This window comes from Mytilus galloprovincialis, chromosome 7, assembly GCF_965363235.1.
Source record: "Mytilus galloprovincialis chromosome 7, xbMytGall1.hap1.1, whole genome shotgun sequence".
Taxonomy (NCBI): domain Eukaryota; kingdom Metazoa; phylum Mollusca; class Bivalvia; order Mytilida; family Mytilidae; genus Mytilus; species Mytilus galloprovincialis.
The window spans coordinates 49,117,193-49,136,337 of record NC_134844.1 but is presented as its reverse complement, the minus strand read 5'-3'; the positions used below and the strand labels follow the sequence as shown (position 1 = coordinate 49,136,337).

The 19,145-nt window shown below is 32.0% G+C and overlaps 1 protein-coding gene across 1 annotated transcript in view; it reads left to right on the top strand.

Annotated features, from left to right (window-relative positions):
* LOC143083177 (uncharacterized) overlaps nucleotides 1-17,603 on the top strand; it is a 37,581-nt gene extending 19,978 nt beyond the window's left edge. Inside the window, exons 4-9 of the mRNA XM_076259413.1 lie at nucleotides 1,202-1,789; nucleotides 4,244-4,365; nucleotides 7,575-8,822; nucleotides 10,990-11,446; nucleotides 11,896-12,213; nucleotides 15,447-17,603. Of these exons, the coding sequence (XP_076115528.1) occupies nucleotides 1,202-1,789; nucleotides 4,244-4,365; nucleotides 7,575-8,822; nucleotides 10,990-11,446; nucleotides 11,896-12,213; nucleotides 15,447-15,787 (3,074 nt within the window). The 3' untranslated portion in view covers nucleotides 15,788-17,603. The remainder of the gene's footprint in view (nucleotides 1-1,201; nucleotides 1,790-4,243; nucleotides 4,366-7,574; nucleotides 8,823-10,989; nucleotides 11,447-11,895; nucleotides 12,214-15,446) is intronic.
* Nucleotides 17,604-19,145: the final 1,542 nt, after the last annotated feature.

Genomic DNA, 19,145 nt, shown 5'->3' with positions numbered 1-19,145 from the left:
GGAAAACTGTGTGTCTGTTCGTAAGCAAAGGTATCCGAAGTGGTCTTATCGCACGATAACCAGATGCGATGAGTCGATCTCAAACAGTTCTTGTTAAAAGGCTCCTGTATACCCATCACTCTCGTTTTAGGATTGTATTGTATGCAATGGATTTCCTTCTGACCAACCTTCATTATGCCTAATTTTCCCTAGCAAATGGTATAGGGGGTCTTCTTTATCTCCGAAGGTCTTTAACATCGTTTATTGCCTGATTTTTATTCTCAAAACGACTTATAGTGGAATGGTGATGACCAACAATACATGCAGTTATTACAGCGACATCCCTGCTTCGCTCATGCTGATAATCTGCCATCTTGCTGCAGTTAAGAGTTGTCGAGGACCCATTACAAGGTGTCAATCACATAACTTCAAAAACTTGGTTATTTAAAGTGTTGAAAACAATGAGGATTAAAACACTTGTTTTGCTGTTTACGGGTACGGTAGCTGCATGTGCAGATAAGAACTGATCAAGTCGATATTTATTGATTAAACTCAGGTGATACTTAAATAATGTTTAACTAATTCTATTTTACCAAATTATATCACAAAAAAATAAAAAGTGTTTTTTTAATTAGAATTTCAATTTGGTGTTGCAATACTTTTTTCCAGGTGTATATATGTTGGTCACAAACTGTAAAGTTTATATGACAATACAATATTTACTCTGATTTGATTTGTTAATACTTTTACATTAATTTTAACATTGCTATCAATATATTCAATTTCAAAGTCTGATTTACAAGTGCAATGATTGTAGACGACAGACGCCACTGTAATATGACATTGTAAGCCTGATATCTTCGAAGGGCAAAACCGCTACTGCTGGAAACTGCGTCTATCTGAAGATTATTAGACTAGTAGTTAGTGCTCATGCGCTTGCAATAAAATATAATAAGTAAGAAATTTTCGGTAAATTGACTGCTGGCCTGGTCTATGATTGAAATAAGACAGTTTTTTTTCCATTCGTTTGATGTGTTTTGAGCTTTTACTTTTATCATTTGACAAGGGTCTTTCCGATTTGAATTTTCCTGGAAGCTTTTTTTTTGTTTATTATATTTTTTCCAATAAGTGTTCGAAAACTAATAAACTGAATAACATTTGTAATTCAACATTCTTTTCCTAACTCTCAAATACGCTAAATAAAGTAGTTCACCTTTTATAGATATTCGTTTTGATGCAAACCAAGGAAGAAAATCGAGACTGATAAAGAACCTGTTGTTTCCTCCTCCGAAAGGAAAGAAACACTCAAATACAACATCAGAGCTGCAACATATACCTGACCGTTATGTAACAGTAGAAGACGATAATGCTGCCATCACCAATTCCAATTATCAAAGAGATCAGGTTACTAAAATATCTCTAGACGTAGAGATGACTGGTAATCAAGAACAAAATACACACCTTCCGACTATGACTGCTGTTAAAGAAAATTATGAAGACACAGAAAAGAAGGACCATGAACCGCAAGATAATGTTCTATACCCTGCTGAAGTAAAAGAGGCGGATTTATTCGCTGACCTGAAAGGTTGGTCGGAATCTAAAGCGTCTTTAGACGACTTTGCTGAAGTGGCACTTTTAGATTTTGCTGGTCAATACGAATTCTACGCAACTCACCAAACCTTTTTAAATAAACATGCAATTTATTTGTTGGTTATTGATGCCAGTAAAAACATAAAAGGATTGATCACATCTGAAGATGTAGACGAGAACTTCCTCGATCTGTCGGAGATTCCATTTAAAGACATTGGAGGTAAATGTTTATCAGCATTTAATAAAAATCCCTGTAAATCTATGACAATGACTGTCTCTGTATACGGGCTTTACATGAAGTTGATATAATGCTTTACTTATGCCCGTCGGTGTGTCTGACTATACCTAAAATCGTGTTTTACTTCTCCTTTGTCTAAAACATTAACAACACAATTAGACATTTATTTCAAATATTGGCTTGTTACAATATCCTTCAGGAGTCCAAGCTCCTCCTGATGTTCCCTGTTACATTCCACTTATCACTAAGGGTAGTAATAAGTTGTAAAATTATTCATCAAATATATATATCAAATAATATCACTTAAAATGACTTTTCATATGTTTCTAATTGTTGCTAAAACATTACTTTGTATTGTCAAACATACTCTTTAATTGAACGAATTAAGAAAAATTAAGGAAAGTTTCTAATGGTTGCTAAACCATTACTCTGAATTGTTAAACATACTCTTCTATTGAACGCATTAAGAAAAATTGGCCTCCTAAGCATTAATCTAACTATTTGTGCCTTAAATGAGCATATGTATGTAATTAGTATCTTCCATAGATTTGAATTAATTTTATAATTAGTATCTTCCATAGATTTGAATTAATTTTATAATTAGTATCTTCCATAGATTTGAATTAATTTTAAAGTTGAATAGTGAAACATAATTTCTTTTTTGTGTATCCATGGCAACATTGTGCATTTATTTACCATGAAATAGTGTAAATAAAGTGGTGAAAATGTGACATATTCCCCACACATTAGGTTCCATTTTTTCTTAAAAGGAGTATGTCCGGTAAGGGCCGATTTTGGCCACAAATTTCAGGTTCATCCGATGAAAGATTTTATACACTTTTTAAACACGTAAGTGTCTACTTTAGTCGATTCTATTATTTAATGTGAAAAGTTTCATCAGATTTAGTAATTTAAGACGCTCATATTCAAGCTTAAATAGTATATATCTATCAAATAAGCCATAATATGTCAATATTCAGATGATTTTTTGTCAAAAATAAAAGTGACCACAACCGTGTTCACTCTCATCCTTTATATATGTTATGTTTTATCATCAAATACAACTTACAATTAAATATTAAGAATGAACACAAATGCGGCCACGTCCGTCTAATATTTATCTCAAATGGTAAAACTATAAAGATTTCAGTAATTTAGCATGACTTGAGCATGCTAGTACCCGATATATGGGTACTGTTTTGTCAAAAACAGCCAATATTTATGTAGTAGAAGTATTATACTTTCCAAAAGATAGCTAAAAGTTTACATTTGAACAATTTTGTAAAAATGCTATACTACCTTGGGGCCAAAAAAGGGTTTACTGAACCTACTCCTTTATCCCAAAGTTGGTGCGGCAAAAGGTTGGAAAAACATTGAAATAATTGCCGGACCAATTTATTGTATGGTTATGAAAATACGGACTTTAATACAGACAACAGACCATATTACGTACATAACATAATCTTGATGTTCAAATAACCCTACTATGGAGGCTATTTTAATCATAAGATATCCATAAATTCAGTTAATTGCACAACAGATCTCATATTTTGAAAATCCACAGTGGTCAAAATGCGAAGCGAAACACCTAACTGTGGAGTGCTATCTTGATTTGATGTTTCCCCCTGCCTCAGTTGTAAGTACGTGTTCTGTGTTCTACTAGCTGTAACGATTGAAATTGTACCTCAGTTTTTAAAATTGGTTCAGTAATAAAGATTTTATGAACGTTAGCAGTTGATGATGAAACGCGAAAAACAGTGATTTAAAAAAAATGTAAAACCTCAAGTCTGTCTGATTTGTTTTGGTAAATTTTTAAAATGTTTTTCTTTCTTCTGTTTAAAATCATAACATTCAAAGAGAAAAAAAAGAGAACAATTTGTAGGTATTTGAAAGCCCTTATAAGTCAATTTTGCTGTAAATAGCATACCCAACCATGGTTTAGAAACTAGGGTATACATTTCTAACAGTACTGCCATCTTTAAATTCCAATTTATGCCAAATTATTATTTAAAATTTTGTTAAAAAAAATAATTTGACTTATTCGCATGCAAAAATATTAAGCGATACATTCTGAGGCTATCATAAAAAGTGCAATCTTTGGTTACAAGGGCGAAGCTAATAAGATACAAATTTAGGTCTGAAATGTGTCTAAGTGTCAAAATGTGTCTATTTGGCTGATAAGGACAGTAAACAATAATATTAATATGTATTGCCATACTAGCAGATTTCCCCCCTTCAGAACTTAAATAAAAACCTAACAGACAAAAGATTTGTGGTATTATTTATACAAATATTAAAGAAAATGTCATTTCCTTCCTAGATTGAATTCAGATAAGTGTTTACTTTGAACTTTCAAAAAATGGTAATGTGTAAATCATTTTTGTATCGTAAGCTTGTTTTTTTCAAATTATAATTATCTTCTTTGGTGCTTTACAGAATACATAATTTTTTGGATGGATGCTATCCATTGTTATGGTGATGACGTACAGGAAATCGACAACACAAAAGAAGCGTTTCCCTCTATTATTGTCGTTGGGACATGTTGTGACAAATTACAGGTATATATATTCCTTGCACTATTATATTTTAGTTGGAATAAAGGCAACAGTAGTATACCGCTGTTCTAAACTCATAAATCCATGGACAAAAAACAAAATCGGGGTAACAAACCAAAACCGAGCGAAACGCATTAAATATAAGAGGAGAACAACGACACAACATCGAAACGCAACACACACAGAAACAGACCAATCATCAGACAAAACACCACGAGAATAACAAATGTAACATGAAAACCAAATACATGAATTTGGGATAGACAAGTACCGTGCCACGTCTTATCTCAATATCTCAAAAATAAGAGAAAACACAAACGACTCAACGTTAAAATGCAACACAAAGAGAAACGAACAATATATAACAATGACCATCTTCCTGACTTGGTACAGGACACTTTTAAAGGGGAATAAAAGTGGTGGGTTGAACCTGGTTTTAAGGCATGCCAAACCTCGCACTTTAATGGCAAAGTTAAATATAACATTGAAATGACAACATAATATTACAGGACTACAATACAAATAAATAGGAGAACATATAAGACACAGAAAAACATGATTAATAGATAACAAAAAGCATCAGGTTTAAAATTCAATACGCCAAAAACGCGCCTTGCCCACACAAGACTCACCAGTGACGCCCAGATATAAAAGATCGAAAGTGAAAAAAGTACAAAGTTGTACAGCACTGAAGATCAAAAGTTGAAAAGGTTTCGCAAAATACGGCATTGTTTTTATGCCCGGGATAAGAACATTCTTATTATATAGAACAATTCATGCTATTGCAAACAGTAAATTTTATCAAATGAATATGAAAGAGATATACACAAAGAAACTAAAGTATTAACTAATTACAGAAAACTAAACCTGAATACATAAACAAATAAAATAAAATATGACATTGTTTGACCATTTTGATATAAAAGGAGGTTGTTAGCTATTTAAAGTGACATAAAATGATAAGACGAGGATATTTATTTTTATAAACAAAGTTTATTTAAATGTGTATTATCATAGTACGTCATATCCAGTTGCATACGAAAAATGGTAAAAAAAATGTATACATTTGTACCCTTGAATTTGACAGCTGCATGTAATGAATCTTTCATTTCATTGCAAAAAAAATCTAGGACATAAACATATGTCTTATGTGTTTCAATGCACCATTATCTTTTTATGTGGTGTTTCTATAGAATATTTTGGAAACTTGAGGTTACATGGTTACTAAATCTTTTACACAGGTTAAAAAGAGGTGAAAATTTGATTGGTTATTTTCTGATATGCAATGAATTGTTATGTAAAATTTTCTCTATAGTAATGCACATGATAAAACTGTACTCATGCTATGTATTTTTTCATTTGAAACAAAGATATTCATAAATACTGCACAGTTTTTTTAACGTTGCATATTTAACATAGACTAATAGGGGAAAATCAATCGTGGTATTACACCTTAAGGGGAACCACAATAATAAGTCAATGGTATACGTTAGGGAGTTGTACAAAATTTTATATCTCATTTACACGTATAGTGTGTGGTCTTGCACCTTCAGTCATGGTTCATTGATTTTGAATGTTATAACATATTGAAGAATTGTCATTTAAGGTAGCACAATACAAAGATTTTTTCACTCCCAATCAGATAACTTTAAACTGATGTAATTCATTTCATCCTTCTTTATATGTTATAAATGAGGTACAAAACGAAAGAAGAAAGATTAATCTTTCAAATTGTGATAATTTCATTATGACATAATTATTACATAATCAATTGTTATGTAATTGGTTGCTATATTGTGATGTCCACACTCAGATTTCCAAAAACATCAATAAAACAAATTATGCCCAATTGAATTTAGTGATCTCTTATGAATTGAAGTTGCAAACTTCATTGAAGATTAATGAGAGAATGAAATACAATAGGAAAAATCTGAGACAAAGTTTTGGAGGTCAAACTGTGTTGTGCAAGAATCTATAAAATATTTTGGGATGCTATGAATAACAAAGAAGCTAAATTTATTCAAGTATGGACATCACAATATAGCAAATTATTGCATAACAATTAATTATGTTATAATTATGTCATAATGAAATTATCACAATTTGAAAAATTAATCATTCTTCTTTCTTTTGGTACCTCATTTATAAAATTTAAAGAAAGATGAGTGGAATTACATCAGTTTAAAGATGTCTGATTGGGGATGAAAAATCTTTGTATTGTGCTACCTTAAATACCAAAAACTACATTTTACTATCAACATAAGGCGAGATACTACATGTTTATTTTTAAAAGACTTAAGGGGGGTCGCGGGTCTAAATCATTTTTTTAAATTTAGTATAGGATTTCTCTATATTTTTATATAAATGAACTTAATCTTATACTTAAAAGAAAAATGAAATAAAAATGGGGTCACCGTTCATTAACGCTCACAATCTGCCTCCGAAAGAAGCATACATTTTTGTTAATGTCCTTTTTTTCTGTTGAACTAATAGGAGAAATGGCGGAAATATCGAAATAAAAAAAGAACTAAATTACAGAAATCCCTTAAATTTTACATATATTTAGTGTATGTACCGCTTTTTCAAAAACAACAATAAAAAATAGAGGTCACCGATGAGGTAAAAAGGGATATTTCAATTTTAATGCCAAAAAATGGCATTTTTGCACCAAAGGGAGATAATTTGAGGCTTTTTCAATGATATCTACATTTTAAAAGTCACCTGGGGCCAACACAAATTGATTTTTTGGAATGATTTTTGTACTATATGATAAAGTAACAATTACTCAAGGTAATAAATAAAATGTGTAATGAAAAATTAATATTTTTTTGTCTTCTGAAAATCTTATACCCGCGAGCCTCCTTAATGAGTTATCTATCGATTTTCGCTGGTTAGATGTTATAAAGTACAAAAGATTTGAAATACATAAGCAAAAGAACGGAACGATTATCATTTCATGGTATATCATGTGTTTTATACAGTGATTATTCTAGAAAAGGTTAAGTCTAACTTTTGCCTCTCAATTGCATGCAAACGAAATTATACGACTTTTATTAATCTGGTGATAAATATGAGCAAAATAATTCATATGCCTTTTTGTTGTTTACTATTTTCATATTTACTCTTATTTATTAGTTTATCAATTGTAAGGAAACTATTCATTGTGATTGCTATTCTTTAATTTTGTTATGTCTTTGTCAATTTATTTGTAGATTGATAAGGAAATAAGGAAATTGGAAATTCAGGATCAGTTTGATCAAATACTAGGAGACCATCCGAAACGAAAACACATTAAAGATTTTATTATGTTGTCAAACACCACTTCCACTGAATCCGATTTTGACGTCCTGCGACATCGCATTGTACAGCTGGCTGCAAAAGTTGAAACATGGGGACAACAACTTCCTACTCGTTGGATTAAGTATGAACAAGCTTTAGATCAACACAGAGAAAATCACGATAGAGTCATGACATATGAGGACATGAAAACATTAGGGAAATCAGTTGGACTTGACATCAAAGACAGAAATGAAATTAATTTGTTCCTAAGATATCAACATGATATAGGAAATCTCATTTACTTTGATGACATTCCAGATTTAGTGATCTTGCAACCACAGTGGTTAGTTGATGTGTTGAAATGTCTTGTGTCAGCCAGAAAATTCCAGCTTCAAAGAAATATTGTTTACAACTCTGACTGGAAAGAGTTAGAAACAACGGGTAGACTGACAGAAGATTTGATCACAGAGGCATTTACAGGAGAAGAAGAGGGGACAGGTTTTTTAAAATACCGACGTCACATTCTCCAAATAATGGAAAAGTTTGATATAATTGTCAAACCTAACATGGCTGATGATGAATCAGTAGTAGGAGAAGATGGCGAAATTAACAAATCAAAAATACCAACAGTTAATTATTATGTGCCATGTTTGATTAAATCAAAGCCCATTAGAAATATAATTGACAGTTTCAAGGTAGATGGGCAGGATTTTCAAAGGACATCTTGGATATGTATGAATTTCGATTTTCTGCCTCCTGCTTTCTTTAACCATGTCCTTGTTAATTACATACGCCGTTATCAGATTAGTCGGGAACCATCAAAACATGGATGTAAATTAGCTCTTTACCGCGGAATGGGAGTCTTTAATCTCGATTCATCAACAAAGCTGGCAGTTTGTGTAAACAAACAAATGATCCTATTTCAGATCTGGAAATGGGGCAAACATTCCCAGGTGTCCTTCAAATGTATCTGGGAACATGCAGAAGCCACCATTACTGGAATAAAAGGGAGGTACAAGATGAATGTATCGTACACTGTGAAAATGAAGTGCTGTAATGGAAGCTACGACAATCCAGATGGAATGGTGGACATGACAAAGTTGGAGTCTGAAGAAGAATATGTTTGTGATGAGCACGCAGTACTACATAAGTCAAAAGACTTGTTAGACTCCTGGTTTAAGGTATATATTTTGGCGGCAACTATTGAAATTATGCATAAAGGTTAAATTCTAGGCAATAGGCTAACGCCTAGGCATTAAGTTATTGACTAAACCAAGCATGAAGCTTATTTTCTGAAATTTGATGATGATTATTCAACCTATTGCAAAACATCATTTCAGGCAAAAGTTAATTTTGTTCATTTTTATCTTCCAAGTACATGTTAATTCGGTGAAATATTCGTGATGGATAATATTTTTAAAATTATATCAAAAAATTAATATTAACAAATTTTTAGTATTTTTTCGTATTGAAAACGAAATTTACTCATAATTCTTTGTTGTCTCGCTCATCATTGTTCGAGCCGATTTGAGCTAGTAAAAAATGTACAATCTGAAATGTGCAATCATGCCACATCATCTTTCCATCTGTATTATTGGATTTATATATTTTATCAAATACCCATCTTTTCTTTTCAATCCTGAATTTGGAATATTGGCATTTAAGCGGTATACTACTGTTACCTTTATGTATTTCTTAAAACTGCTACAAGTTAAAACATTGTTATCCTCAGTACGTCTGCAGTCAAAATCTTAAGCGATTTTAGTGTAGTAAAATGGACAACACAAAATTCGTACTTAATAGGCACGAGGTATGGGACGCCGAATGGGTCTCCTGTGGTTTTGTACAAAATTCAATTATGTCAAAACAAAATCATTTTTGTCTCATAAAACTATGTGGTCAAGACTTGTTTTATGAGACCTTCAATTTTGTGATGACAAAATTCATTTTTGTCATAGACAAAATTCATTTTTGTCATGACAAAAGCCATTTTGTCATATAGTTATGCAAATATAAACTTATTTGCATACAAAATTGACTTTTGTTACCTGACATGGAAATTAAAACACAAAAGTCAATTGTGTGAGACAAGATTCAATTTTGTGAGACAAAATTCAATTATGTGACGACAAAATTCAATTATGTGACGACAAAATTGACTTTTGTGAGACAAAATTCAATTTTGTCAATTTTGTCTAACTAAAGTCAATTCTGTCTCACAAAAGTCAATTTTTGTCTCACAAAAGTCAATTTTGTCTCACAAAAGTCAATTTTGTCTCACAAAAGTCAATTTTGTCGCCCAATTTTCAAAATAACAAAAGTAAAGTCTGTGTTACAAAAATGAATTTTGTCATGACAAAAGTAACATTTTTTCCACTGAAAGATAATTTTGTATGACAAACTTTTAAATGTGTTGTATAATGCTACAATTTTTTTTAAACTGAACTCATTTTTGTTGAACAAAACTCACTTTTGTTGTAAAAAATTGAATTTCGAGTACAAAACCACAAGAGTCCCATTCGGCGGCCCGTACGAGGGTACAAACATTTCAGAATTGTTTTCATTATAAATTTTATTTATTTCACTATTTATTGTCATGGTATCATAAGGTACAAAAAAAAACCAAAACAATTGATTCGTCTTGGTCCTAGATGACTTTTAAAATGTTTATATCATTGAAAAATTCCCAAATTATCTCCCTGTGGTGCCAAAAAAAATAATTATTTTCTAATAAGCTGTACATAAACTAAACAAAAGTAAAATTGAGGTGATTTCTGTAATTTAGTTCTTCTTTTATTTCGATATTCCTATATTTCTCCTATTAGTTCAACAGAAAAAAAGTATCTTAACAAAAATGCATACTTCTTTTGAAAGCAGATTGTGAGCTTAAATGAACGGAGACCCCATTTTTTATTTTTATTTTTCTATTAAGTATATGATAATTAAAGTTCATTTATAGAAAAAAAATAGCGAAATCCTATAATTAAAAAAAATCGATTAATACCTGCGAGCCTCAGTTAAAAGAGTATTATACAATCGCACTTAATTATCTCATGCCATCGTACTAAACGTGACCATTGTTCATGCGAGTCATAAATATGTACTTTAGTTTTCCTAAAAAAACACTAAATCATTCAAGCACTGAAGCACTGACTGCTGATTGAACGATACTTTTGGCACCGTCATGCTATAAGTAGCTGCACTGACCAAGATCTAGTTTTGAAATGATGAATATCAAGACGTCTATTCATATATATAGGAGTTCGAAAATAAAGCTTGAATAACTAGCATTTGTTTTCATTTAAGTTAATGTATTGTGCTTTAATTTTCTTCTTTTGTGTTTTGTAGGAGGAATTGAATGCTGAAATGTTGAACTATGTACGACTAGCAAAAACAGTTACTGACCTAATACCAAAAGTAATGGCAGAACAATTAAAATCTGAGGAATTCGAACTCACAGGAAATACTACCATGACATTTCAATCTCTGTTCACTTCTTTCCAACTACAAAACAAACATAAACCAACTAACGGAGAATGGGCAAATCCTATGTGCCCGAATGAAGACACTGAGATAGCTGTAGGCGATGATGTTAAACGTTGGCGTTTCATTCTCAATGAACTTAAGAATCATTCCAAAATATGTGAAGAATCTTTCGTAGCTCTTGAAAAGGTGTTGGCAAATGTATTCGTCAGATTTGAGGAACTTTTCGAAAATTACTCGTTTCTTACCAAATATCAGAGGATAATGACTGAAATGTTTGAGGCAAACGATTATGATTACTATCAGCAGAAGATAAAACATGGTTAGTATATACCAAACGTTAGCTTTAGATCTACTACTTAAATTGAGTTGTTAACTTTAACTCCTTCTATGTTCCATAACAAAAATATAACTTTTTTGAATGTAAGAAACAGATTGTTGCAAAAAGTTTCACATTCATGAAATAAGGGGAATTCAGAACCCTATCAATTGCATCCAGCAGGTTGAAAATATTTTGACGTTCTTCATGCCAAACAAATTAGATTGTTTTGCTAAATCTGAAATATTCATTAGAAATCATGAAGTTGTCTAGTCGTTTTATTTCTCGACCTATAATTCTTTATTATTCAATTTTGAGTCTTGTAATTTATCAGGAGAACACAATGTAATGTATTATATATACGGCTCGACATACTTTTTTATATTAATTCTTAGACAAACTTAAACATATGTGCATTTATAAGACGTTAATATGTTGGAATGTTATTACAGAAATTATACCCGATACCTTCGAAATCAACATCAGACGTCATTACCAGATGATTATACAGGAAATATCTGTAAGCAAAATATTGGACCAAATGATGACCCATTGCATGTTATCCATTGAAGACAGACGCCATATCGAACAACATGTCAAACAGACCGAACAAAATAAAGAGTTGCTAGATATAATTATTGAGAGGAATCGTTCTACTTTTAATGTATTCATTGATGCTTTGCGGGAAAGCGGATATGATGATATAGCCGAACTACTCAGATGCGATCTAGAAGATACCACAGTAGATACAAGAACAACACAAATGGAAGGTAATGAAATTGTTTGTGATTTGTGTTGTTTCTAAATTGATACAGTCCATATAGGTACATGCATCTACAGTCTTACAAATATACATGACAAGGCTAGGTGCATGTAAGTAGTGTAACATATAATGGATTCGACAAGTTTTAAGTATTTTATTTGAAAATTGATTATTTTTTCTATCAACTGATAATGCGTCGGAAATAAAGACTAAACGAGACTTTGTTTTCATAACTGCATTATTATGAAGCGTATTTGTTTAACAATTCAAGTTTTAATGTTGGGCATTTTTTTAAGCCCGGGATTTCGGGATCAGTAACCCTTACCCCCCCCCCCCCCACCCCCCACCCCCTTTCCCCCTTAGTTAAGATTTGTTTTACAAATATCAACAAAACTTCGAGCCTTGTTATGGATATAGCTTAAAACTTTCATCCATTTAATCACAGTTTCTTAAACGATAAGAATTTAAAACATTATGCACTTGATCTCTATCATTGATAAATCTTTCTATGTGATTACACTCCTTCTACTACGACGAAATTTTGTCAAACTGGATATGTTTGCTTGATTATCATAACTGCTTCTGTCTATTTAACTGTTAATTAAGCTAATTGTGGTATTATTATTATATATATGCATATGTTAAAATTGCTTCGAACAACTACCTTAATTTCTATGTAAATTGATATAAGCCGTATGAAGACGGTCCTTCTCTTATATATATACTAGAACACACCCGCGAAATCGCGGGCATATGCAGCTTGAAGACTGTTGTAGGATGATTTTTTGTAAAAAATATTATGTATGGAGAATTTCATAAAAGGTATCAAAAGCCCTAGATCCCTTTTTCCAAAGTCCGATATTTGTTTCCTTTCTGTTAAATTCAATAATTTTCGTGTGTCTGGCCTCCAACCACAATTATTCTTCTCCTTTGCTACAATGCTTCTTTTGGTAAAAGTCAAATCAAATTAACAATTTGCACCGTTTCAAACATGAAATAAATGTAACTGCTTATATATAGACCATTATTAGTCTAATAAAATATGCTTCTAGGATAATCCATCAGTGTTTTCTTTTTCTTTTGAGAGCCTTATCAACATGCCAATGGTAGGATATGAATCATGTATAAATGACTAAGGCTAATTTGAGGTGTAGTCGGACGGGTCCTGATCCCGAAATCCCGGGCTTAAAACCATGAAATCCCGAGATGCAGAATTTAAAGAAATGCATATCCCGATATCGAAAAATATATTCCCGGATCCCGTAAGGATCAATCCCCAAATCCCGAGCTTAAAAACACCCGATCCCGACGCCCCGAAAAAGGTTCTGCCTACTTCTAATCTCTACCTTACTTTCATTTTTGCCAAATCACTATTTTCCCTTTCAACAATAAATTGTTATGCCCCATTTATGGGCATTATGTTTTCTAGTCTGTACATCCGTTCGTTCGTTCGTTCGTCCGTGTCTGTCCCGCTTCAGGTTAAAGTTTTTGGTCGAGGTAGTTTTAGATGAAGTTGAGCATGTTTTACTTATTTGAATATATATGCAAGTGGTATGACCCCTTAAATAGTAAAAATTTCAAAGAAAACAGTAGACAGAATCAGGGCAGACTTTCTATACTAACATACTAACATACTAACATAGAAAGTCCCTGACAGAATACAGACAGTCTCTATATATTAAAGTAGTATAATCGTAGTTTACATGTAGATAAATGCGAAAAATAAAATTGTCTTCTCTAAGGAGGTATAATAGTTGTGGTTCTTGCGATCTAAACACCATGATATGAAACGCGAAAAATAATAGTCCTCTCTAAGGAGATATAATAGTTGTGATTCTTGCGATCTAAACACCATGATATTGAGAACGCTCTGAATGGCTTATTTTTTTCCCCATTTTTGTTATCCATCATACGATTGGTTGTACTTGTGTCAAATGTTTTACTTATTTTAATATATATACAACTGGTATGACCCCTTAAATAGTAAATATTTAAAAAAAAAAAAAAACAGTAGACAGAATACAGAGTCTCTATATATTAAAGTAGTATAATCGTAGTTTACATGTAGATAAACGCGAAAAATAATTGTCCTCTATAAGGAGGTATAATAGTGATCTAAACACCATAATATGGAGAACGCTCTGATTGGCTAATTTATTTTTCATTTTTGTTATCTATCATACGATTGGTTGTATTTGTGCATCTTTAAAACCGGAAGTCTTATCTATGACTAAAAGTCAGTCCGATGACGGAATCATATCCGGACTCCTTTTTTGTCGTTTTTCTCCCAAAATAACTCAATCTGAATAATCATAAGAATGGATGACAAATGCGACTATGCATGTAACCTATAAGACACAGAGGCATGATGATTGATTTATTGTGGAAGGAAGAGAAGCGACACCCAAAATGAGGTCTTCTCGTTTAATAGTATAGATATATATAAGAGTCTATCTTAAATTGAGGGTAAATTATATGGCCTTCCAAATACCGTTTCGATCCCTAACACCACTGAAGAGGCATTTATTGTCGAAATCCGGATCTGGTGTACAGAACAAATATTGACACCTTATGTTTGTGGCATAACATCTTGGCCACAAATTTATTGTTTTCTGTTTAAATAATTAAATTCATATTAAGATCCATTTTGTTACATCTTGTGATCAGTTTTGTTTGGCAATCGCCAATGGCAGTCAGCAGGGTTAAAGAACATCAGTTGTTCGACCTGTTAGTCAAATGCGTTTTGTTTTAAAAATATACTTTTTTTTATCTTTTTGGTCTTTTGGAAAATGTTGTTTGTGCTGTATTTAGATCCTTCTACAACCAAAATTGTTTACATGCACACGTATAAAAATTGCGGTTTTTATCCAGCGCAATCATAGGTTTGAACGTAGTTTTCAATTTAGACTTGTTTATATATATATATATTTATGTATATATTAAAACTTTGTTTAAAAAATTATCAGATGCCACCTATTTACATAATGGCTACCAAAATACATGGTGCTTAAATTGACCAAAACTTGAATTCAAGTCGGAACTTATCTTGAATATTTAATTCTTGTTTCAAAATTGGACCAATCAAAAATGAATGATTTGCTACACTTCTAACTATTGTATAAGTGTCCCACACCAAAATGTGCAAACAGGCCCTTGCTGCAATGTCAGTTTTCTTGTTCATTTATGTACATTTTCAAATTTTTAAAGCTGTGAAAATATTTTTCTTTTTATCTTTTTCAGGATTATTAGCATGGACTGTTCCATTACATAAGGTACGTCTACAGAAAAACTACGTAGATATCATATCTACCATCAAACATGAGGCCATAGTAGATCATTTGATATCGGGTGAATTATTAAGCATAGATGACAAGCAAACCATATGGGCTTGTCCAGCACAGACTGAAAAGAACAGGAAATTGATGGACCAATTATTGCATTGTGGAGAGAATGTCTTTATCGAATTTATAAATGCTTTACGATCTGATGACGCTTATGAAGATCTTGCAAATCAGATAGAACAAACAGTTGTCACCAGTATTGATATTGCAAGTCTGCAGAGTTGTTATACAAATATGTAGACAAACAATTATTTTACCATGTAACATGTATTTTTAAACATGTATTAAGCTTTTAATGATGAAACACACATGCACAGCGATGACTAAAATATGAACTGTTTCTTCCCTGTAACTAACCGAACTCAAAGGCCCAAGTGAACTCACTTATCATTTGGCGTCCGTCGTCCTTCGTCCGTCGTCTATTGTCGTCCGTTCATTTTTCCAAAAATCTATTGCCTCAATAACAACTTGGCGAACCAAACCTAGCCACGTCCATCATAGGAGTTAAAAGTATAGACAATGTTTCCGATGACACCCACCATTAGACAAAATGACCGACATGGCGAAAATAGAAAATAGTGTTTTCTTATATCTTGAAACCCGCTTTAAAGGGACAGAATCTGATAGATCACCTATAGAAATGTTCAAGTCTTGAGATCACATTGTACCTACGGTCCACGAAGTCAAAAATGTCCGACGACTACTTATACATGTTACAAGTGTCAATGATTTAAAAATATGACCATTTTGGGTTTTTTTCTGGTATTTCATCTTGAAAACAATTATAGATACAGAAAAACTTTAAAATGCGAGACGGATCAGCAAGACAAGATATTCAAATAAGTTAAACATGACTGAAATCGTCAGACGACTCCTCATTGGAGATTTGCCCTTTAATGATGAATTTTACCATTTTTGGCATATTTCACGAACCATTCTGTTTGTTTAAATGTTTTCACTCTTTTAATTTTCATTGGTGCACGCTTGTCAATAACTTGTTGAAAAAAAATCATACAATTTGTCGACAGCAAGATCAATATCGTATTCCTTTTCAACAATATGAAATTGGGTTTGAAGTAAGTCTGCAAAAAAGGCATCTTCTCTACATTTTTAGCTCACCCGAACCAATTGGCCAAGTGAGATTTTCTCAACACCTGGCGTCAGTCGTCTGTCTTTTTAAATACGATACCTAAAAAATTTGAGAGACATGTATATATGTACACAGTTATGTAAATTCTTTTATAATAAGAAAATGTTACATATAGCTCAATCGGGTTTCAGGCGAGGTCTTTCATGTCAAACTACTCTTACTAAACTAATTGATGAATGGTTAACATATTTAAGAAATGCAGAAATAGTTGGTACTATGGTTTTGGATTTCAGTAACACTTTTGACCTTATAAATCACGCCATAAGGACCAACAAAAGCTTAAATTTAATCATATCGGAGAACATATGATAAATGGAATAGGATCATCTTTGTCTGAAAGAGAACAAGAAGTTCAATACGCAAATCTGATAAAACATTTGTAAAATATTGAGTGCCTCGTGGTTCTTTTTTTAGGTCCTCTGTTATTTTCAATTTACATCAATGATTTATCACTTCATGTTAAGCAACCCAACATTGATTTATATGTTGATGATTCAACATTGCACTTACATAATAAGAAAATTGAAAAAAAATAATAAGCATATTGCGAAATGATTTAAATGCTAGACAATCTTGGTTTTACAATAACTGGAATTGACATTGATGAAAATTTAAGGTTGATCGTATATGTAAGATTATCTCATCTAAAATATGACATTTGTATTAATGAATATTTACCTATACACATAGACAATTATTGTATAATGCATACATTCTACCATATATAGACTAGTGTAGTTCAGTTTGAGGAAATTTATTACAAAAAGGTTCAGATATAATCCTAGAACTTCAAAAAAGAGTTTGGAAAATTATACTTGTATGTGATATTTATGTTCCATCTAATTTTATCTTTCCTTCTTGAGAATGGCTTCATTTTACAAAAAGAATAAATACCAACAGACTATATGTATCTATATATTTTTTAAATGAGAAGACCTCATTTTGTGAGTCGCAAAACACAAAACAAAATAAAAATGCCTTCCTGGGAGCATAGTATTTATTGAACAGGACATTGCATTAATCTTTTTGACAATTTCATCTCAACTATTTTTCTTCATTATGGATTACTTATTTTTAGTTCACCTGGCCGGAAGGGCCAAATGAACTTTTCTCATCACTTGGCGTCCGTCGTCCGTCGTCGTTAAGTTTTACAAAAATCTTCTCCTCTGAAATTCTGGACCAAACTTAACCAAACTTGGCCACAATCATTATTGGGGTATCTAGTTTTAAAATTATGTCCGGTGACCCGGTCAACCAACCAAGATGGCCACCATGGATAAAAATAGAACAAAGAGGTAGAATGTAGGTTTTGGCCTCTTTCTCTGAAACCAAAGCATTTAGAGCAAATCTGACATGAAAAAATTGTTTATCAGGTCAAGATCTATCTGCCCCTAAATTTTCAGATGAATCGGACAACCTATTGTTGGGTTGCTGCCCCTGAATTTGGTAATTTTAAGGAAATTTTGCTGTTTCTGGTTATTATCTTCAATATTATTGTAGATAGAGATATACTGTAAATAACAATAATGTTAAGCAAATTCAGATCTGCAAATCAATCAACATGACCAAATGATCCGTTGACCACTAAAGGAGTTATAAAATGATTGCTCTTTATAGTCAATTTGTAACAAGTTTTCGTAATTTTTTGTAACCTTTTACAAAATTCTTCTCCTCTGAAACTATGAAGACAAATTTAACCAAACTTGTCCACAATCATCATTAAGGCATTTAGTTTTAAAAATGTGTCCGATGACCCCTCCCGTGAACCAATATGGCCGACATGGCTAAAAATAGAACAAAGGGTAAAATGCAGTTTTTAGCTCGTATCTCTGAGACCAAAGCAATTATAGCTAATCTTTTGAGGATTTTTTTTCCTTAGGTCAAGATCTATCTGCCCTGAAATGTTTATACCAATCAGGCAACCCGTTGTTGGGTTGCTGCCCATGAATTGGTAATTTAAAAAAACAAATTGCAGCTTTTGGTTATTATTATCTTGAATATTATTATAGATAGAGATAAACTGTAAACAGCAATAATGTACAGCAAAGTAAGACCTACAAATAAGTCAACATAATCAAAATGGTCAATTGACCCCTTAAGGAGTTATTGCCCTTTATAGTCAATTTGTAACAATTTTGTAAATTTGTGTTATTTTTTACAAAATATTTTCCAATGATACAAGTGTGGACACAGATGAGTGTGGATAGAATGTTTGGATGTTTGAGTGTTTTATGATAAATGTAGTTCTATGATTTTCCTATATGTGTTGTTAACTGTGTTGCACGATGACAACCAACCGGAGCATTAGGAGTATTGTTTATTTTATATTTAGTTTAGTTTTTATGTTCAAGACAGGCATGGAAGAGACACTAATTGCATTAGTTACCAAATGATTATGATAGAATATGTTCCACATCTTTGATTTTGGATACATTTTATAGTTAGGAG